The following is a 21,631-nucleotide window of genomic DNA, read 5'->3' as shown; positions in this document are numbered from 1 at the left end:
TTTGTTTCACTTTTAGGAGCGAAGCATTTTTATTTAACGTAGGTTTTGTAACCGTCTTTACATTTAATAAAAAAAAAAACTGCATTAGAGGAAATTAAATATTTTCTGGATATCGTCGTAAATATGTAGGATTTGTGGATGAGTTAAAAAAAAAAAAACAAACCACAAAAATCACAACAAACACATAATTAAAGAAATAACATAAATATGCAACAGTTAAAGCACAGTACCACTCCGTGTCTGTTAGCGTATGTGGTTTTGCCCCCCAACCCGAGGCTCTTGATATCACAAGTAAGAAAACGGTTAAAGACAGAAACTTTTCACAGGTATTGATCGATGCGTCTGGGTCAGTTCCTGGGCGTGCTTTGTGTGGAGTGGGAGTGATCCGTCGCTGCCTTCGATTGCCTCTTAGAAGCTGTTTGGCGTCCTCAGGGGGGATTTGTAACTCCCTAAAAGTCTTGATAATAAAATGAGCAATTCGTCCTGCAAAAAATTGTAAACAAAGCCGACCTTTTTAAGTAGGCAGAATATGTTCTTGCTGTCAAGTTATATTAGCAATTCTTAATGCACATTCAGCAGAATCACTTTTTTTAATGTCTCCTATTTTCTGCATTTGGAAACGTACAAGATCTAGGTAAGAGAAGAGAAGGAAGGAGGTATTTTTAAGATAAGATTAGTTCTGTTGCAGGTGGTCTCCGCTTTACTGTACTTTTCTTTTAAATTAGTAAAACTATTCTTTTTACAGCCTCCCAGCCATGGATTTCAATTAGGAAACTACAGTCTCTAAATATATCTAATTTTATATTAGTTTAAAGAATAACTTACTATGAGGGTCTCCCTAGATTGCTTGAAACCCATCATACTTTGTGGAAAAGGGAACTAGGGGAATTACTCCTGATTTGCCAAGCAGAACACCTAAATCTAGACAGCTGGGATGCTACTTCTAAAATATATTTTAGGGAACAATAAAAATAAAAGTATTGATTGCTGTAGTCAAGGAAGAGTGCTGTAGTGCCAAGGCGAAAACTTCCATGTGAAGCTTTTACTGTTTTGTCAAATTTTTCTGTGTTCCTCCATTTACTGAACAGTGTACTTTGCTTCCGAACTTCTAAACTGTGCTGTTCTCATTCAGTACTCGGGGAATACAGTAGCTCCTGCTCCTCTGTCAGCAGTTTTGCATTTGTTTTCTTTCCTCCAATATGATTTTTCTCCTAAATTTTTATATATATATGTATATTAAATATCTTCTCCGTAACATACTTAAAGTTTTTCACACTTCTTTTCTGGCTTTTGTCCTAGGTTGTGGTGGGTTGTTTGGTTGGGTTATCTCCCCACCTCTGCCTTTTAGCATGGATACAAATGCAGCCAGGAGCTTATGATGCTGATGTGTTCATTTGTGACCTGCTCGGTGGCAGTAACGGGTAGTGGGTCTCTGCAGCCCAAGGTGCCACTGAGCAGGTGGGAAACAAATTGATGGGGAACAACTGACAGGAAGCCTGACTCTGTAATAAATGCTTTATGGCCAACTCGTTAAGCTCCTTAAGGGAAACGGAAAATACGAAAAATGAACAGCAGTGTTTTTCTTCTTCCTTCTTTTTCTTGATCCACTCAGCTCTGCTGTTGGAGGTGGAGCAAATTTGCTGTCCTAAAGTAGTGTAAACTTGCAATTTAGCGACCTGTTTCAAGGTGCATTGGATTATTGCATTTCTTTTCACTGGCTTTAGTGGATTTTGTAATGAGGCTCATATGAAACTCTTGTTTTCCACTAGAAGAGGAGGGGACATCCAGGCATGTCTTCCCTAAGCAAGGAAGTCATTACAGCAGTTCTGATTGCTGTAATGCTGTAATTAACTCCTTGCGGGAACAAGGGAGACAGTAATTTTGGCATGTTCATGCAGCAGTGTTGTTTTCTGCACAACTGTTCAGTCACATTCACAGACTTTGCGTTTGCTAGCAGTTGGATATATTCATGCATCCTGTCATCTCAACATGAGTTTTATAAAATTACTTGCTCTGATGAACAGCGTTAGTGGTAATAGAATAAATGTAGCTTTCGGTGAATCCCCGTAGGTAAAGGCAAGCGGTATTTGTTGTGAATCATAAGGATGTGTTACGTAGTTTTACACTAAAGTAACACGCCTAGAGATTTCTAGGAGCTATAGTAAAAGTTGAAGAATTTTAGTCCTCGGCTGTGTTTTCAGTTACTGTTCTTGGAGGAAATAAGAAGTACTGGACAAAGAAATGTAATATGTAGCTAGAATTCTTATTTACTGCAAATTTGCTCAGGTTCTGCCAAATCCTTCAGGTTTTGTACCAGGCACTTTTATACTAGGCAGTGGCTTCTGCCTGCTGGCTGCAACCAAATTTTAGGTTTGTGGAAAAAAAAAATAGCGGAGATTTTCCACCTAAAGATTCGGACCAAAGAGAAAAGTTGTCCAAACATTGACCAGCTGAATTTGAGAGCAGCAGAATTTGTAGTTGAGTTTCCTGTTGTTATACATTGTAGTCCCCATTAATTTGACATAAGTGAGTTTGGGTTGATTCATAACAATCTTGTCCTCACTTGTACTTTAACTTGGTTTATTTACACATTTAAAAAAAAAAAAAAGGGTGCTAGCTGCACATGATTAAACTTATTTTCATGAGATTTATTTTGTAAAAAATGCTGACTTTCTGATAAAATCGTATCTTCACTTTAATATGAAGACAAAGACGATATTGAGCCTCATGCGTTAAGGCTAAGGTGTCCATTGCAATGATCAGGAGGAAGTTTTACCTTTTACTTTTCATCATTACCCTATGTCATTGACTAGGTGTCCACAAGTGTTACCATGTCCTCCTCTTAAGAGTCTTTCCACTGGCAGAGACTGACCATTGTACTTGGTGAGATCTTAAAAAAATCCGATTTTCCAACAATTCGAGTTAGGGCTAGGTTGAAGGAGGAAAGGTAACAACAATGCTTCTGTTACAGCAGCCGCAGCGTTGTCTGATATGGAAATAGGAAACACTATTTAAAACCAGGCAAGTAGCTCTTGGGTCTTCTTCGTTTTTTCTTAAGTAGCACTGTTGCTGGTTTCACTTGAGAGCCTGCTCCTTTTTTCATGAATTAAGCCATCGCTACTTCTGTGTCAGAGCTCGCGCTGTTAGGAAGAGCGAGGGCTAACGTATTCCCTCTAGCTGCCGGTAGCTCAGTGCAGATTGAGGAAATTTGCTCTTCCAGCCCTGGAATATTCTGAATCTGCAGGAGTTCAGAGCTTCGTAACTGAAGCTTTTGAGCTGCTCACCTCACCAGCTCCATCTTCTCAGGTCTGGCTTCACTTCTGCCGACCTCTTGCAAATTTCCCTCTTAGCAGTGTAGACGAGTGCTCTTTCTGCCTGATGTTGCCTTCCTTATGGCATAGGAAAAGATCAGATCCTGCTGTAGGAATATTCTCTCTCCTTTCTTTCGTTTTACTTGCGAGGGTTTGTGTTTGATCCTGCTGCTTCTGTGCTAGCTGATCCTTGGTGCTTGAAGTAATAGGTAGTAAGTACTGCCATCAGCAACGGTTGGTCTCCATGCCTGCCTTTTAAGTCTTTAAAAAGAAAACAGGCCTGACGGAGTGAAGAAATCAAATAGTTCCACTGTGTGAAAAGAAAAATGGCCTCTTGCTTTTAAGGATCTTTATAGTTGTTAATGTGGTATTGAAGCTAAAAACCAGTGAAATCATACTGTAAAAGTTACTTTGTTCAGATTCCTGCACAAGCTGTTAGACCTTATTTCTGCAACAGATTTGGTGTTGATATTCCAGAATGGAAGATAGAGTTTCTCTTCCCGTAGTTAAGAATTAGGAGTATAAAGAGGAGCCTGAAGCAAAGCCACTTGTCTTTTGCGAAGAAGTTGTCTCTGAGGGTACTCTTCAACTGAAATAACATAATTCTAGTCTGCTTTATAAAATAGCAATCCCTCCCTAAGCAAACAGCCCAGTGTTTCATGGAAGTCTGGAAGAGGAGAGTCACAAGAGTATAATTTCTATAATGAAAAGTAAGGTGATAGAAAAGATTGAATGCTCTTGTGAATCTTCACTGCAAACCCCTACGTTTCTTTGTTCATTGTTGTATCCATGATTGTATTTGACTCTGTGTCCCTAATGTGCGCGTATTCACAAACTTTTGTTAATGGTGCCTGTAAATAATTCTCTTTCAATGTATTTAGGGCTACGACTGTTCGTTACAAAGGCAGAAACCTTCGTATCAAAGCTCCGATGTGCAGGGCTTTGAAGAAACTCTGTGATCCAGATGGTAAGTAAGAGACACTGGAACGTGAAAGGGTTTGAACAGATGGTCGGAAGAATATGAGAGAGAGTAGGCCCGTTTGGTGTGTACATCACTGGCAGGGGAATTTGTGTTATTTCACATTCGTGTTGGGCACAGATGTGTCCCTATTGTCTTACTTATCCTGTTTGCTTGTATAATCCCAATAACGTTAGGACCCACCCAGCTCTCTAAGTCTTGGAGTATGCCACTAGCTAAATTGAAAAGGAAATAGCTACATCAGACAAGATCGCTACTGCTTTACAAGTTGTTCTTTTGCTAGATGGGAAGGTTAGTCCCTGATGTGAGTGAATAAGCAGTAGTATGTTACATTGAGCATTTTAGACTTTTAGCTTCTCCAGTTCAGCTATGTGTGGGGGTTTTTTTTGTTGGTTTTTTTTTTTTTATTTTATTTCTTCCTTCCCCCGCAATAAGTAGAATCAGTGCAGTTTAAAGGTCTGAAACCCTGTACTTGTTCAAATTTTCCAGCCACCTGGTTTTGGCACTGCTTGCTCAGCTGGAAGCTCCAGTAACACTGCAGTGTCTAAGGAAAAAAATAAGCGTATTGGAACAGGAGGTAATCTAAGGAAGCAGGCTCCGTTGGCGAAGCTGAGCTGCCTAAGTTGTCTGTAGGTGATGCTGATGTCTGTGATGCTTTTTTTCATGTAACTGAGCATATAGCGTTCTGAGTTGTCTTTACTTTGACCCGTGTGCATTGTGCTTCATCTCCCTTCAGGCGTTAGTGATGAAGAGGACCAGAAGCCAGTACGTCTTCCTCTCAAGGTCCCTGTGGAGTTGCAGCCACGAAATAATCATGCGTGGGCTCGAGTACAGAGTCTTGCCCAGAATCCACGGCTCAGGTAATGAAGAACTGATTATGGTGCTCAGGGTAGAATAGGGAAATATATGAGCAACATTCTAGCATCTTCCTCTTTCTTCAGGGTTCTCTTTGCCAACAGGGCAGTTCATTTTTGATAATTCAGTTCGCCTAAGTGTACTTACTCTGAAGACTTTGTCCAACCAGAGCACATAATTGGTGTAAACATGATATATCAGACCAGAAAATTAGATTGCCATTGTTCATTATAGCGTTTAATTTGATTAATGATGGGAGCTACTAGAGTTGGAGACAACTATACTTTGTGCCACTTACACCCAGGTGTCAGAGCAGAGTGCAAGTGAAATGGAGATACGCAGCACTAAATCTGCTAAAATTCGTATTGAATGTGTACCATAAGACAGAGACACAGGAGAGGGAAGCAGAACGATGGTCAGGGGTGCCTGCAGCAAGACTCTAAACACATCAGGTGCAACACAGTGATACTAGCAGAAAGGAATGTAGTTGTAGCTTAATCTCCGTGGAAGATGTAGGTAGTGCTGCTCTTTCAGTATCATCAATGGCTGTTCATCCTAGGACTTCCATCTAGTCCAAAACTCGGGGCAGAAAACATCTGTGATGTTGATTGTTCTTTCAAACAGAGTACTTCAGTGTAATGACCAAAGATCAAGCATAGAGGAAAATTAAGATTTTTAGCATTAGGTTTATTTTGTAAAATGCTTTGAGAGCAAAAGAAGTAAATGTTTTGGGGTTTTTGGTGCCCCTTTTTCTCTTTCTTTCTATACTTCATGTGGTAGCTCTGCGCATTGCCTGCACTTTTGCAGTTTAGCTAAATCTTGCCATTTTTCCTATCGTCTTCTTCCATCTGGAGAAACTAATATCTTGAATCATGGCAATCATATTTATCTGATAAGCTTTTAGATCTTTCTCAATTGTAAGTTATCTAGATCTTAAAGTTGCAGGTTAACATATGTTCTTGTTTTTTCTTGTGGGTTTTTTTTTTCTTAGAGCTTGGGAGTGGTAGGTGTGTTCTCTGTGCTTGTATTACAGAATGTCAGTTTCTTCCCTTAATTCCCAGTTTAACACCAAGGCTGTGATTTGAACTTCTGCTGACATTTTTGCTCTGTTCCCTTACTTTGTTCATCTTGCATACAGGATGATTGTGGAGTTACATCGGAAGGTCTCCAGCCTCATTGAGTTCCTGAAGCAGAAGTGGGCTCTCCATGAAGTGCGTATTGTATCCTTTTTCTGCGTAGTCTGTTCTGTATGCTGTGTTCTGGGAGCAATTCCTTTCCTATTCTACGTTCATTTTTGCATCAGAAATGTGATTCTACCTCCTAGATTTACCAGCCCATGCTTAGCAGAGGTAGAGGTCAGTATCTCAGCATCACTAATGGAGCCTTTCATGGGACATCCCATAATATTCCGCTTTTACCTCAACTATTCTCTACTGTGATCCCCTGAAAAGCTAGTTAGTAAAAAATGAAGCTCCCTGCTTTTATTTTGTTTCCTTAAGCAGTGAGCTTAGTCTGTTTCACTATAGATGGGTGACCACCATAGAAGCCTGGAAAATAACTGAAGATTTTGTTTCTAGTTTCAGCAAAAAGAACAAGGAGAGGTTTTTCCACCTGCTCTACACAGTTTCACCAAATGAAGGCTTAAGCTTCTTGTCTAGGGAGCTACTGCTACCTGTGATGTGTCTGTGCCCTGTCTGAGCCTTTCAACAGTAGAGCTATCCCTACCTCGGAACTTTGATCCGTGGAATAGAAGGATTTGTGAGTTAACAGCCATTCTGTTCTCCTGTTGACTGGTATGCTGTGTCCTGTTCTTAGTCCTTTAATTCAGGCTTTTCTTTTTCATTTGTGAGCCTGCAAGAAGTAGCGGCGTAGCACTTGAAACAGGAGGGTCTCAAAACATGTAAGGTGGGGAATCTCGTGCAGAACGGAGAGCCTGTTTTGCTGTGCAGTGATGCTGTGATGCTGGGGTTTTTTTTGCTTGGTTTTGTTGGGGTTTGTTAGTTGGTTGGGGTTTTTTTACAATTTCAGTGGTGTGTGAAGCAGAGATAAGGAGTTTTGTCTGGAACAGATTTAGTTTGTGCTTGTAGCAGGTCTTCTGTGTAGTCCTTAGCACCACAAAAGGACTTAATTTCTGATCATAGAGTCTTCATATCTACGCTGAATACAGAACATCTCCTTGATCAGCTGCGCTTTTTTTTTTTTTAAATTTGCAAAATAGTCTACCAGGTGCTTGTTTGGAAGGGGCAGTCGTCTGTTGTATTCCTTGACGCATCTGTTTTTAGCGTAAAACACTAGAAGAACAGCAGCTTCAAGACTCCAGAGACCCAGAAACAAGAGGCAGCTTCTCAGAGGAGAAAGTGATGCTCCATCTCTTTCCAGGAGAGAACTGTACGCTCACTCCGCTGCCTGGGGTAGCCAGAGTGGTCCACTCCAAGGCTTTCTGCACAGTGCATTGGCAGGAAACTGGCAAATGCAAACAGAACACGAAAGATGCTCACTTACTACCCCCTGCACAAATCCTAGGCATACAGAGTGGTCAGGGGACAGCTAGGGGACAGATAAAATACACGCGGGGAACAGAAGGTAAGGGTGTTGGAAAGGCAGAGAGCACTACAGAGTCAAGCAGAACCTCTCAGCCCACAGCTGAAGTTTCTGCAAGCACTGAAGATGGCGCCCCAGAGACTGGCCTGGGGGAAGGAGCAGCCTCAAACCTTGGCATCACTAATTCTCTCCAAAAACTGCCTTCTGGACTTCAAGATCCAGGAGGGAATCATGAAAAGCTGAGCTCAGTGGCCTTCTGTGTGGAGGGCAGGGAGGCCCTGGCTAGTGACCAAGCAACTGTGCTACCATTGTGCAGCACAGATTGTGCTTGCAGCAAGATCCCTGATGTGGAAGAGCTGTCTCTGCTCGATCCATTCCCACGGTACATGAAGTCCTGTCAGGACCTGATCGTCCCAGAGAAATGTTCTTGCACAGACAAACTGCATGGGAAAGACTCTACTCCAGCAGCTGGTGATACTTCTCCTGTGGCTTTTCCAAACGGGAGGAGCACAGAGGCATCTGACTCCTATTCACAGCTACCGAGAGGTGGTGTGGCTTCACCTGGCAGTGGCCCATCCAGATATGAAACTCAGGCTACCCACAGCCAGGGCCAGCAGCTTGATGCTTGTACCAAGGATATCACGGGTGCAGTAATGGAGGATTCTCAAGAGAAGCTGGGCTCCTCATTTCCCCCTCCACCTCAGGGACAACCTAGTACAAAGTCTCTCAAGGATGACCCAAGCCGGCTCTCTCAGCAGGTTAGAGAAGAAGGATGGAGCCTACGAACTTCGGAGAGCCTTACGCTGGCTGAAGTCTACCTCATGATGGGCAAACCGAACAAGTTGCAACTGGAATATGACTGGCTGGCTGTCTTGGAGCCAGAAACCCAGGATGCTAGGGAGCAAACGTCTGAGTCGAGTGCTGTTCCTGCATGTACCACCTTTCACAAGCAGAGACTCCTCAACTGCCTTTTAAAACTCATCTCTACTGAAGTCAATCCCAAACCAGTAAGTAGCTCTTGTTCATGCTCCATATGCTAAACTGTTATTTAATCTGGGGAATAATTGCCCAGTCCTGTTCTCTTAGTAAATCAATGACCAGCCTTGTCAAGATCTTGGAGATTCCTGTGTTTAAAAAAAACCAACCAAAACCAACCAACCAAAAAAAAAAAAACCCCAACACAACCCGGCTTGCTGTTTCCTCAATGTACTGCGTTTCCTTTTCACACTACCTTTTAGTTTCTGGGTTGCTGTGAGTCTCAGTGAACATTTAATGTCACTGCTGAAAACATCAGTCATGGGGTTAGGTTAGGTGAGTGCCTTGTGTTCTCTCTCGGGTTCATAGAACAGCCCAGGTTGGAAGGGACCTCGGAATATCATCTGGTCCAGCCTTTTGTTGGAAATGGAGCCTAGATGAGATTAACATTCCATGGGAAAACTGAAACCCTTAATTTCCAATGTTTATGTAGTTCCAAGTTATACTAAGTGTAAGTGTGAAAAGAATGTATTTCTCTGGGATGACATAGCCAACATAACTGTGCCTGCCACGATGATTTTTGTAAAAGTTCCCAGAGTTTAGGGTAGTTATTTAGTAGACCCAGAAAAATACCTTCTTCCTTAGGGAAGAAGGGAATTAACTTGCTTTCCTCCTTGTGCATTGTAACCAGTAACCCTGTGAGCAGCCATTTCCACCTAGTGCAACCAATTGAAACTCAGTAAAACATCCTTTTAACGGCCAAAAAGACATTGAATTCAACAGATCTAACTGAATTCCCGTGATGGAGATATGACAAGTCAAAGATACCATTGGCATCGTATTCCCATGTATGACGCAAATGTATCACTAGTCCCAAACGCACGTAGTCCTTTGATCTTTCTTTGTTGGTGCAGACTTAACACACGCGCAGCCCCCTCCTGAAGCTCCTTTTGATCCTCATTTTATAGACATAGAATGTGGGATTTTATAAATTTAAAGCCATCTTTGCTCAGATACAGCTCCAGATACAGACTTTGTTTAAACTGTAGAGACTTTTGGTCTGATGTCTCACAGATCCGTGACAGTGTTTCCTCTCTTGGCATCTACTTTTACTTCTGGTGACGCCTGTGGCAGCCAGGGGTGACACAATTAAACAATCACAAATTAGAAAGAACGTCACCTTAGACCTGGGGAGAGAGGGATGAGGGGGAACCCAGCACCCAGCAGTTATTATTTGCAGTGTTTCCATGTCTTTTTAGCAATCTTAGCGCCTTAGGCAAAGGAGCGGAGTGCTCCTGAAAAATAATGGAGCTCTTTCAGATCGGTACCATGTTGTACGTTCCAATAAAGTCAGTAACATAACATTTTCTTCTGTTTGTCGAATACCGCTTCATACTCTATGTTCCAGAAAGAGATACTCTTCTTGCGGCAATGAATGTCGTGGGACTGATATATATTCAAGAAGCGAGGACGATATTTACTGCCTAATCGAAAGTCCTGTAGACTTTTTGAAAGTTTTGTCTCTCAAATCCTCTGCATTTCGTCAAGCGATGGCAGGATCCGTAATATTTTTGCCACGAGGTGCTTTAACAGAGGAAGGATTGATTGTCTAGACCTGTGCTACTTTCTCAAGATAAAAACGTAACAAAGCCAAAATGGCCAGCTGTGCTGTGGTTCATTCCTTTAGATGAAAATTAACCAGCGTAAGACAAACTGTAGCAAACTGCATTGTAGTCAAGTGTGGGCGGCAATTTTATGCCTGGGGTTGCACACACATCCTTAGAAAGGGAGCATTTTCTAGAAAAGCGTTTAAGCAACTTTATGAAATAACTGCATAGGCCTGGAAAATTAGGAAAGCACCTTGGCCTGTGCCTCTGGTTTATTGCTGTAGCACGGTATGAAATAGAAGAAGGGATGGGAAAAAATTCAAAACTCTTGGTCTCTACTTGTTTAGAATTAAAAGCAAAATATATCTGTCCCCATATACTTCCCACCAGAGGAGCCGTCTAGATGGTTGTGTTAATGAAAATTAGTTTTGCACTGACTTAAAAACAATGCCTTTTACATTACTGTGACAAATCTGTGTCTTTACCTTTTTTTTTTTTTTTTTTTGGTCTTTTTATCCGGGGGTGGTCCAGCACACTGTGTGACACTTGTTGAGTGTTAACCCAATTGTAACTGAAATTAATGATATTGAACCGATGAAATTTAACGCTGCTAAATGCGTAGGAAGGGAATTTCAGCTGCCTCCCACCCCCCACCCCCCCCACACACACAGAGGTATGGGTTAGACTACTTACAGATATTGTAATATGTCAGATTTTATTTTTTTTTAAGCTTCCAAAGTAGGATGAGTTTAACAATATATCTGTTGTAACACTACATGATATTTGTTTAATGTGCATGCATTTTTAGACGCCAGAGATGAGCTCTGTTGCCACGTCACCAATAAAGCCTGCTCAAGAGGAGCAGTCACTGACTCCTCCGGGAAAGGTGATTGCCATCAGCACCAGGAGTCCAGGTTGTGCACGGAATCAATCTGCCCTTCGCAACAACAAGACTTTTTCTCCTGGTGCTGCTTCCAGCTCCTCAGGTGAGTGTGCAGAAAAATCCATGTCAAGGGATCAGGCCGTTAGTACCTCATGCTGTGATGATGAGCGTTCTTACTCCTACAAGCTTAACTGCTTGAGAACTTTGGTATGCGTTAATTTGCTTTGGAGTTGTCCTAAATTCAGTACTTCTTGGAATCTTGAAAAACAACGCATGCCACTGGTCCGGTTTGCAGTCCAGAAGAACTCTCAGGAGTCGCTCTTGCAGGAGATGCTGGCACTTGGGAGGAGCTGACTGATACGGAATGTGGGATCTCAAGAGAGTGAAGGCTTGCAGAGCAAGAGAGTAAATATATGGTGTAAAGTTTGTTGCTAAAATAATTACTGACAGTTTTTCTGCCATTATAAAATACAGTATGATTATGAATTACCTTTTAATAGAGGGTGCGGCTGCTATAACTTGTGAGCTGTAGCCATGCAGACCAAGAATTTCAGTTCTGTTCCTCAGTCCAGTTGCATTTGCCAGCAAATGCTTTGTGGCTTTAGAGAAGTCTGTGAAGGGCGTCAGGGTTATGGGGGGCAGCTGGGATTCTGACCCTGTCCTCCGCACACCCGTGCGGTAAGAAGCAACGGAGCGATTTAACGGATGCTGTAAAACATACTTGGTACTCTGTCTGGTTTTCGTTTTAAAATGGCATTATATGTCTGAAGCGTCGTTGCGCTTACTTGCAGACAAGGACATACTTAAATATCTAGTAAAAAGCCAATATTTTAATAGATTAAAGAGATAAATTGTTGCATATCAGCAAGATACACAGGCCTGAAGGACATATCTTTTTAAACCGGACTTGGATGGAGAATCAAACTTACCTAGTTTATGACATTAATTTTTATGAGATTGTACGTCATGCTTCCCTCATCTCTTGAAAATCCTTGTGGAAGCGTTTTAAGTAAGGGTAAGGATATCCGCTGAGGATGCCAGACGGAAACAGCAAGAAGATAACAATACTTTATGTCTGATCCCCTAGAAACGGACACCTGTTCTGCTTACACAGAGCCTCATTGGTTCAAAACCAAATATAATTGTCTGTGTGAGTCTTTGATACGCATCACTGCATTACAAGTGGGGTTGTGTAGCACTATGGTTTAACGTGTTATAATGAAGCATGTAGTCTTTTGTGCACAGTCAGGCCGTGAAAAATACAGATCGTGTGTTCCTGCTTTTGGCCAAGTTGGCTTCGGCCGAGCTGTTTGGCTTGGGCAGAGGAGCAGCAGAAGTGGGTTCAGTACAGCATTCTACCAAGCGAATTCATTCAGCTTCTGGGCCAGTTCTGCCAGGGGTGATGCACTCGCACAGAGGATAGCCCAGCAAGGCTGGTATCTTCACCCGAAGTTGTGTTGTTTTGGTAGGCAAACTGAATCCCTTTTATCAGCCCTGGTAAGGGTGTTCTGGATCTAAGATAGGATTGTTTGTGGTCTGGATTGCAATCTTTAGTATACAGTAATTGTCAAGCTTCTTTGTGTCCTCACAATGGATAAATGACTGTTAAATGACTGCAGTGATTTGGCTGCCAGAAAGCAAACTGCTAGGTTACTTTTGGTGATGAGCCTTCTAGGCTCACTCCCTCATGGACTGTGGTCCCGAGTCCATCTAGATGCCAACTGCTGTTTGGTTTTTGTCTTTTGGGTTTGTTTTTTTTTTTTAATTAAAGATAAATTGATTTGGCCTTCTCAGTAGAAAATAAAGACTAGAAGGTAGCCTGTGTCCACTCGAGAGGAGCTGAAAGCATTGGCAAACTGACAGCCCCACAGAAGCCACAGCTAGCTGGGGAGACAAAAAAGAGAAAAAAAGAACCATGCGAAGAGATTTAGAAAAAAGTGAAGCAACAGCTGTGGTGCAGCATCACTATAGTGCTTAAAATATCATTATGTAATTACAGTTGCATCCCTTTATTGCTTTTTTAAAATATAATATCCTGTTTATTATCTTTAATGATTCTGTTTACTCCTGGTCAGGCAGGGGGCACAGATTTTTATGTTGTTCTGCATTTAATTGGTTTTTAGATAGATTGGCTCACTGTAATTTTAACTAACCTTTGGGAAACCAGCAGAATCTAGAGCAGCATGGTGAAGGTGGCGATTTTGCTTTTTTTAAACAAGACGACAATAAAACCTGCAGGTTAAATTGTTAGGTAGGTAAAGCTTGACGTTCCTCGAAACACTTCTTGAATACCATTGCGTAGCCCCATCTCTGCATTAGGCGCGAGCTGTCTTGCCGTCCTGCCCAGGGAGGCAGCAGGCGGGAGTAGGGATCGTGTCCCACTTTGCTGCTTCCCGATGTGGGAGCGAGCCAGGTGCCCGCTGCCCCCCCAGCCGAGATCACCAGCCCCACAGGAGAGGCTGGAGTACCGGGACAGGTGTGGGTGCATACGAGTGGGAAAACGGACGTTATTGTCTGTTGTACAAAACCCCAGTGTTGTATATGCATAAACATTGTAGAGTGGGTCTGTGTTTGTGTTCCCCTCCCCTACAAAAGGTGGATATATAGTTTGTTTAGTGGGAAGGGCCCTCAGGTATTTCTACGAGCTGAATAGATCAGCTGGTTAACACAGTCTGCATGGGGCTTAAAACAGGGTGCTTAGATTCTGATTTCTCTTGTAGCATAAAATTGCATTTAACCACGTCCTTCCAAGGATTTCAAAGCAAGTGAATGTCAGTTTGCAGGTGGGAAAACTGAAGTATTGAGAGTTTCGTAATCTGAGATCCCAAACAGATGGTGGCAGAGCCAGAATCCCAAGTCCCAGCTCTTCTGTGTGATTCTTCAGTTACTAGATAGTTACGTTATTTTTGTTTTCAGTTCATTTAAACTGCTTTTAAAATCTTATAGGTTTGAGAAACCTCCCTAGACCTCTCTTGGTGGCTGGTCCTTCAAGTTCTGGAAGCACTGATGCAGATGGTGGACTCTTTGCAGTTCCTACAACTCTACCACCCAACAGCCGCCATGGGAAACTCTTCTTGCCTAGCAAAGAAGCAGAACTGACCTTCCGGCAGCACTTAGACACCATCAGTGTAAGTGGGGTGACTGAATGAAAAAAGTAGCGTTTTGTGCCTGAGCCAGGTATTACAGGGGTTTTTCGTTCATCAGAAAGTACGGGCTTCCCTATGAAGCAGTGCTTCTAGTGATGTTCAAGCATAACGTATTAGCTGAGATTAGTCAGATTTTGACTATATAACTGTGCTTTGAAGTGATGTCACCTCTTCAGACCTGAATCTGAATGCCTGATGAAACTGGTTCACTCTCTAATTAAGTTGCTCTAGCAGATATATTTGACAGGTTTAGCAAAACTGATACCCTTCTCATCGTGCAGCTAATTTTAATACAACCTCAGTGCTGTATTTAATTCAAATACGCATTTTATTTTCATACGTACAACATCAGTGGCAACTTCATAGCAAGCTGCAGTAGTTAAGTAGTGAAATGGCTTTTTTGGGAGAAAGCTTTATCTCTGTAAAACAAGGAGGAAAAAAAAAATACATTCCTGGTGGAAAATTTTCCTACTCTAGCAGAAAGAATATTCTACTGTCCAAAACAAAACATAGTATTTTAATAAGTAGTTACAACTTTATTGAAAAACAGAGTGTGGGTGTTATAATTTATTCTGTGTCTGCATGCTTAAAATACTTATAATGCATTTCCCATTCTTGTCCAGATGCAGTCGGACTTCTTCTTGCCAAAGCCAAGGAAGTTACGGAACAGGCACTTGCGGAAGCCATTAGTAGTACAGGTCAGAAGAATTGACAAAGTGTGAAATGCCTCATTTGCTTCCTCAAGGCTATAATGATTAATGATTTGCACCTAACTGAGATAAAAACCTGAACATCCCTCACACATCCACTGGAAGAGTGAAGCTGAACATAGGAAGGAACGACCGTTTTAGTCAATATTGTAACCAGCTGTGTTATATTCCCTATATGAGGAATGTCAATAGCAGTAGTAGTGCAGTGCATGAGGTAGTTTTGGAAAAAAATAAAAAAGCTCCTCATCTGACAGCGCGTTCTGCTGTTTGGGCCTGCTGGTACTGATGCACAAGCTGTGCGTTCATGTGGTATCCTGGTCTGTCAGTGCCATTGCAATAGCATCTCCCTTTAGATATTTTTTCCTGCGTCCTACTTACTAATGGCTGTTAAACAGGGGGAGTGTAAACTTCTGTAGTGAAATAAAACATAACACTGTTTGAAAGAAAGATGATTTCTGGAAAAAAAGAAATGGGACTTGTCAAGAGATGCGTGGAAGAGGTAGCCTGTTGTCATGGAACTTCGGTGACGGGCAGGCGTTAACTTCCCTTAGACTACTCTGATAACGCAGCAAAAGGGCACGGGCCACTGTGAAACCACAGGCTTGTCCTAGGGACTTGTGGCATGTGGAGAACATAGAAGAAACCTAAAACCAAAATAATGGAAACTTGTTTGGGGAGAAGAGTTTGCAAGTGTCAGTATACCCTTGTGTCTCTCCTGCTCTGTATAAGAGTAGGAGACCTAGAAATGACATACATGCTGGTTTTTGGTACTGCGATATTCTGGTCTATGCAATTCCATTTGTTTTAAGAGCTCCCAAGTACATACAGCTGCCTCGTTAGTTCTCACTTGTTTCATTGTAGTGGAAGATCAGTTTGCACACAGACTAGATCCCGTCCTTAAGATCACTGCTGTAATTCTGTGGGACAACTGAAAATTACTGCGAACATAATCAGAAGGAATATAGTTCTAATTGTCATTTCTCTGAGAATTGTCCATGTGGAAATTTTCTCTTACAGTAGTTTACAGAGAAAACACAGGATTCCTGTTTGTAGCTTCTTTCTCAAGATTACACAGACCTTATTCCTGTGTCTGTTGCATTATAATCATGCCATGGAAATGCTTTTCTTATTCTGGAAGGTATCATGAACTTCTGTGCCTTAGAAGATGAGCTTTACCCTCTGTTCTGTGTTTAAATATGTTTTGGTTTGTTGTTGTTTGCCTCACGTAGAGAACACTTCTGCCCAGGCCGTCTGGAAATCCGTCCCAGCATGTCTGTTCCTTTTCCATCTTATCCAACTCATCCATTACAGGTGAGTCTGCATATCTCCCATCACTTTTATGCAGCCATGAGATGGACTGGAAAGTGTCCCTTAAAACTGCATAAAGGAATAATTTCTAAAAAGGGGAAAATATCCTTTCAAAACCACAGTGTCATTTACCAGTTGCTTGAGTCGCTTCCTGCAGGATGATGGGATTGTTCTCCTGGATCATCGTTAAGCAAGTCATGATTATGATAGAAATTTTTTTCTTCCATTTCCCAGTATGGAAAGCAGGGAAGTGTAAGGAGTTCTCTACAAGGAGACAAAATTTTGGAATAAATTACTTGGATAAGAAACTTTTTTTCTGTAATTTGTCTAGATTTTATAACGGACGTTTCGTAGTACCTGCGATACTGTCTAAATTTCATAGAGTAAATCAATATACTGCCCATTTGTCCTTTTCTGCTGGTACACCCTTGAGTACAATGAGTAGTGCAGGTGATCCCCCATCTTGTCTTGCATCTCAATATCAGCAGGAGACCTTAACGGTTATCTTGATTGACAATAATGAAGGCAGCTTCAATAATCCAGCAACCCTTGCTGTTGTGGTTTTGTGCTAAGGTACCGGTTAGCTTGCATTACTACTTCAGGCCTGTTTCATCGTCTCCATTACTTGCACTTCCAGAGCTCACTACTGCTTGGAATTTGCTTGCTTCCATTGAATGGTGGTGTGCTCTGCTTTAAAAATGCTAGATTTAATTTGCTTGAGAGGTATTTCATCCTTCACCTTAGGGAGAGGTTCTTTTCGGCCAATCCAGTCCTCGCTGACTAAAGCTGCTGTTTCTCGTCCAATCGTGCCCAAAGTTCTTCCAACACAGGCTACCAACCATCTGTCCAGTAAGTCATTTCTTAACCGGGATGAATCGCGGTCTGTTGTGATCTGTATGATGTTACATTATTGGGTTCCGTTTCCTAGGTAAAATCGTTAGTGCCTTTGGAAGTTAAAGAAAACAGCTGTGTTAGTGATATCTTACTTTCCGTGGTTTTATGTGACGGCGGAAAGGGAGCAGTCAGTGGTGGGACAGTCTGAACTAGGTTCCCTCACGGTGTGGGACCTGCGGGCAAAGCAAGGGGATAGAATTTGTAACCAAAGTTGAGCACTTTTGTGGTGTTTCTTTGCAAGACCACTTTGGAAAGGGTTTGTGACATATTTCAAAGAAACTTGCGAACAGTTTATCCGCTGATGTGGGATTTTGAATTCAACAAGAAGGAAAAACAGGCCGGTGTACCCCAAGCAAATGCTGTCTTGCAACAAAAGAGTGGTCCCAAAATTGGAATGATTAATGAGGTAAAAACAATGACTGCCTCTATGTTTTACCTGGAGGATTCTCTACGGTGGGAAGACGTTCAGATGTTTTAAGTGGATTTCAAAAGATCTGTGTAAGGTTAACCCTACAGGAACATAGGGTTTTTTTATATTGAGTCCAAATGGCTGCTGGAGGCAAGATAACAAAATAAGGCAATGTTATTCTTATAGCTCTTCTAGTAAATCAAAGGAAATTTCTAGAAATTGCGTAACCAAATACTTAAAAATTTTCAGGGCAAAAAAAGAAAAAAAATGTAGAAGGAAAGGGCAGGGGGGGAGAACTGTCATGTTTCTCTAAACTGATAACATGTTGGAACAGGGCAGTAAAAGTAAAAATTTTAGCTGAAAGAAATGTTATACTTTGTAAAGAGGAACAACTGAGATACCTGACTAGATAATTACCATTTTTGCTTTTTGCATGTGTTAAGTTTTGACTCTGGGCAATTTTTAAAGCATCTTTTTAGATGAGTCACAACAAAACAACTGCCTGAAGGAAAGGCTGGTAACGTGGTTTTTTGCTTTTTTTGTTTCACAAAAGGTGCTATTGACTTGGCAGCTAAAAGTGCCGGTATTATCCCTGGTAGCCCTGTGCCTGTCCTGGATGCAGATGGTTTGTCAGGCGTCTCCCCATTGTCACCAGATGGAGTGACCGCGGTGGTAACAGGGCAGGAGTCAACAGTGGCGCATCAGAATGGAGGCTCCATCACCGCTGTAGAGGTCAGAGTCTATTGAGAGTGCTTTTTAAAGTAGTTAAGGGTCTTGTTCTTTTATTGCTTAAAAAAAAAAAAAAAAGCTGTATTATTAATGACTCTTCAATGAGCTTTCTCCTGGAGCTGCTGTTAGGCACTTGGATCACAGCAAACCTAATCTGTGTTGTATAGTGTGTATTTCGGGGTTGAGGGGTCAATTCATCACACCGGACAGATTTCCATCCTAGGATAGCTTTCAGCTGCGGGACTCTTGAATTTGGCCATTCAGAAATCTGCGCTTGAAAAACAAACAGTAGCGTTTCAATAGATGGTAATTCAGGAGGGAATCTGGGGCAAAACGTGGACTTTTGGTTATGTGTTTGGCATGGAAACTGTGGTTTCTCCCTGCCATTTCTTTCACTGAGATCCAGATAGGTGTTAGTCCGTGTCATTTTCCTAGGGAGCTGATGGATGATTTTGAAAGGCAGGCTGTGTAGAAAGAGCATAAACAGTGATGGGCGCTTGTCTCTTACCTCCCCAAGCTGTATTTGCAGCAGTTGGTGCAAGCCTTGGTCACTCACAAGATTTGTGTTGTGCTTCTAGGGCTCGGGCCCTGGCTGCCGGGTTCCGTTCATCAGCCTACCAACGCGGCACGAGCAGGAGGCGGTCCCTGATGGTTTCCAGGTAGAGTATGTGTTGAAAGAACAGCTGTATGAAACAGGCAATGTTTTGAAAACGCCACTGGTATTACTAGTGAAAACCCCTTGTTCCCAGGTAATTGGGAACCCTTGGTTCTGTCTTGTGGGAATTGAAATCTCTAGCATCTGAAGAAACGTAAAGAAAGGAATTTAGGAAAGCTGCTTAAATTTGTGTGGGTGCCATTCTCTAAAAAAAAAAAAAAGCACAGCGAAGCTGACAGTCTCAGACCTCTGAAGGACAAACTGGTTTTATGTATTTCTTGATACGGTGGAGGAGTTTATAATTGTTCTGCTGTAGCCTCTGTGTGTGTTTTAGACATCACAAAGAACAATGCTGGCAGTTGGCAGTCCCGCTGCTTGTATGTCGCTGAAGGAGAGTGTTAAGACTAAAAGCGTGGTTGTAATGCCAGCATCCTCTTCAGAGAATCACTTTTCTTTGGGCTGGATCCAATAAGATGTAGATACTTAGGTACTGCCGTGGTTACTTTTTAAGTTGTAAGAGCGTTGTCATCCTGTCCCCAGCTTCTGTCTCCAGTGAGGTCCAGGACCTTGTGTTAGATACTTAAGCCTTCAGAATACAGGCTTTTGGGTTTTTTCAGTGGAAGCACTTTCCACCCTTCCTGTGCCAGGTACGCGTGAAAAAGGTCAAATGAATTTGATTGGAGAGCATAAAAGAGAGGAAGATTTATTTTTTTTTTTTATTGCTATTGTTATTATTTTTTATAGCACAGATGTTAGGACATGAGCCTACTAGGCGTTTGTGTGGCAACGGGGCTTTATTTTCTGCTTCTTGCTCTCAGGACAGCTTTGTATGTACTACGTCAGGAAAAAATCACAGCCAGTTCTATGAGGAGGTACTAATAACAAGACTCCTTAAAAAGAATTGAGCTTTGGGAAGTCTGTCTGTAAGGAGGAGTGAGTTAGCAGTTTAAAATACTTACATACTCTTCAAGCAGCTCTAGGGTTTTTTGCCTATACAAAGGCAAATTAATACTTAATTCTTAAGAGCTATCTTGTAGATCCATCAAAATCGTGTTAATTTTGTTATTATGCTTGTTTCTGTTATGCAGGCTGTATTAAATATTCTTTGGAATGTTACAGACCCATATTTTTTCGGATGGTTTGGCAGGATATGGGCTGAAGCATGTTTGTTTGTACTTACAGATGTTTTTCATTAAAATAATACGAGTTTATTGTATGCATTTTATAGATATACATTTTATATATTTTTATAAATAAAGGAAATGTTATTATATATAATTATATAAATTGTATAAGTCTGATTCTAATCTGATGTTTAGGAGCTAAGCTGTAGCTTTTCAGACAGGCTTCCAAGTCCATCATAAATTCATGAATGATTAACTCTGTTTCTTGTAACAGGGCACATCAGTCCTTTCTCTGCCAGAACTGTCCAAGACTCCCCTCCAAAATGGGCTTTCCACCCCTCCACTTCCCTCATCAGAGGCTTCCAGCACCCGGCTCTCTCCTCCCAATGTTTCTGCTCTCTTGGATATTTCTCTGCCTGGACCACCTGAAGATGTGCTTTCTCAAGGAGAACCTGCCACTCAAATCAGTGATTCCATCATTGAAATAGCCATCAGCTCTGGTCAATACAGTAAGTCTGAGCTTGGCTAACGTCTTCCTGTTAACTTTAAAGAAAATAACCCTCCTGTCATCTTACATGTCAGCAGAAGCTTTTCCAGGAAGCAGTTCTTGGTTATGTTTTTTTTTAATATCTGTTGGAAATAAAATGATGTGCCCAGCCTTTATTTTCTAGTATATATAGGTAAAGGATTTATTGTTGGGTTTTGGTTTGTTGGGTTTTTTCTCTTTCTAAACATAAATTGGTGCAGTGTCCTATAACTTTACCGCGTTGACTGAATCAGTAATTCCTGGCATTGGCTTACAGGTGAAGGTGTTTCTCTCTCTCCTGCAAAGCTGAATGGCAGTGACAGCTCCAAAAGTCTTCCGTCCCCATCCAGTAGTCCTCAACAGAACTGGATTGCCTCTCCCAGCCACGATCCCCAGTGGTACCCCAATGACTCCACAGACTCGTCTCTCAGCAGCTTGTTTTGTAAGTGCCCATATGCAGACAACTGCAATAAAAAAGCTCTTTCCTTTATTAAAAAAACAAAAAAGAAAGCTGTTTATTAGAAGTGAGTCCTTTGGAAAATCATAAACCCAGTAGGACGTTTGTAGAATTCTTCCATTACTTCTTGCTTCCATTTCAACAATGTTGCCTTAAATGCATTTTCTTTCTCTTTACAAGTCTGTTCCTGAAAAGATCCTGTTGCTAGATTGGGGCCCATACCTTGGGACAAATAATTCCTTGGCATTTCTTTGTAGTCTGTGTGGAGCCTGACTCATCAGTTAGCTTGAGACATTTTGGCTGTTCTGCCAAAATGAAAAGATGCCCTTGGCTCTGCTGTTGGAAAAAGGCTTTGTTCTGTGCTTGGTGAGCGTAATCTCAAAGACGTGAGATCACTGGCTTTGTTTGGGGATTGGTGTTTTTTTAATTAATATTTAATTGGGCCAGTGTAATGAGTCTCTGTACTCTTAGCAGTGTGCTGATGGTGTTTATGCTGGTAACACATAATTTTTGAGAGAGGAA

General features: G+C 41.7%; 1 protein-coding gene across 3 annotated transcripts in view; it reads left to right on the top strand.

The window, feature by feature from the left end:
* The window catches only part of CRAMP1 (cramped chromatin regulator homolog 1), a 49,533-nt gene that overhangs the window by 20,469 nt on the left and 7,433 nt on the right, over positions 1 to 21,631 (top strand). For all 3 annotated transcript variants that reach the window (XM_054212269.1, XM_054212272.1, XM_054212271.1), the window contains exons 7-19: positions 4,193 to 4,278; positions 5,027 to 5,150; positions 6,284 to 6,365; positions 7,428 to 8,693; positions 11,077 to 11,254; positions 14,098 to 14,279; positions 14,921 to 14,995; positions 16,237 to 16,318; positions 17,060 to 17,164; positions 18,172 to 18,350; positions 18,926 to 19,006; positions 20,401 to 20,635; positions 20,930 to 21,094. In XM_054212269.1, coding sequence (XP_054068244.1) covers positions 4,193 to 4,278; positions 5,027 to 5,150; positions 6,284 to 6,365; positions 7,428 to 8,693; positions 11,077 to 11,254; positions 14,098 to 14,279; positions 14,921 to 14,995; positions 16,237 to 16,318; positions 17,060 to 17,164; positions 18,172 to 18,350; positions 18,926 to 19,006; positions 20,401 to 20,635; positions 20,930 to 21,094 — 2,840 coding nt within the window. The remainder of the gene's footprint in view (positions 1 to 4,192; positions 4,279 to 5,026; positions 5,151 to 6,283; positions 6,366 to 7,427; positions 8,694 to 11,076; positions 11,255 to 14,097; positions 14,280 to 14,920; positions 14,996 to 16,236; positions 16,319 to 17,059; positions 17,165 to 18,171; positions 18,351 to 18,925; positions 19,007 to 20,400; positions 20,636 to 20,929; positions 21,095 to 21,631) is intronic.

This window comes from Rissa tridactyla, chromosome 8 (assembly GCF_028500815.1).
Source record: "Rissa tridactyla isolate bRisTri1 chromosome 8, bRisTri1.patW.cur.20221130, whole genome shotgun sequence".
Taxonomy (NCBI): Eukaryota; Metazoa; Chordata; class Aves; order Charadriiformes; family Laridae; genus Rissa; species Rissa tridactyla.
The sequence above is the reverse complement of the archived record's forward strand: the minus strand, read 5'-3'. Positions and strand labels throughout refer to the sequence as shown.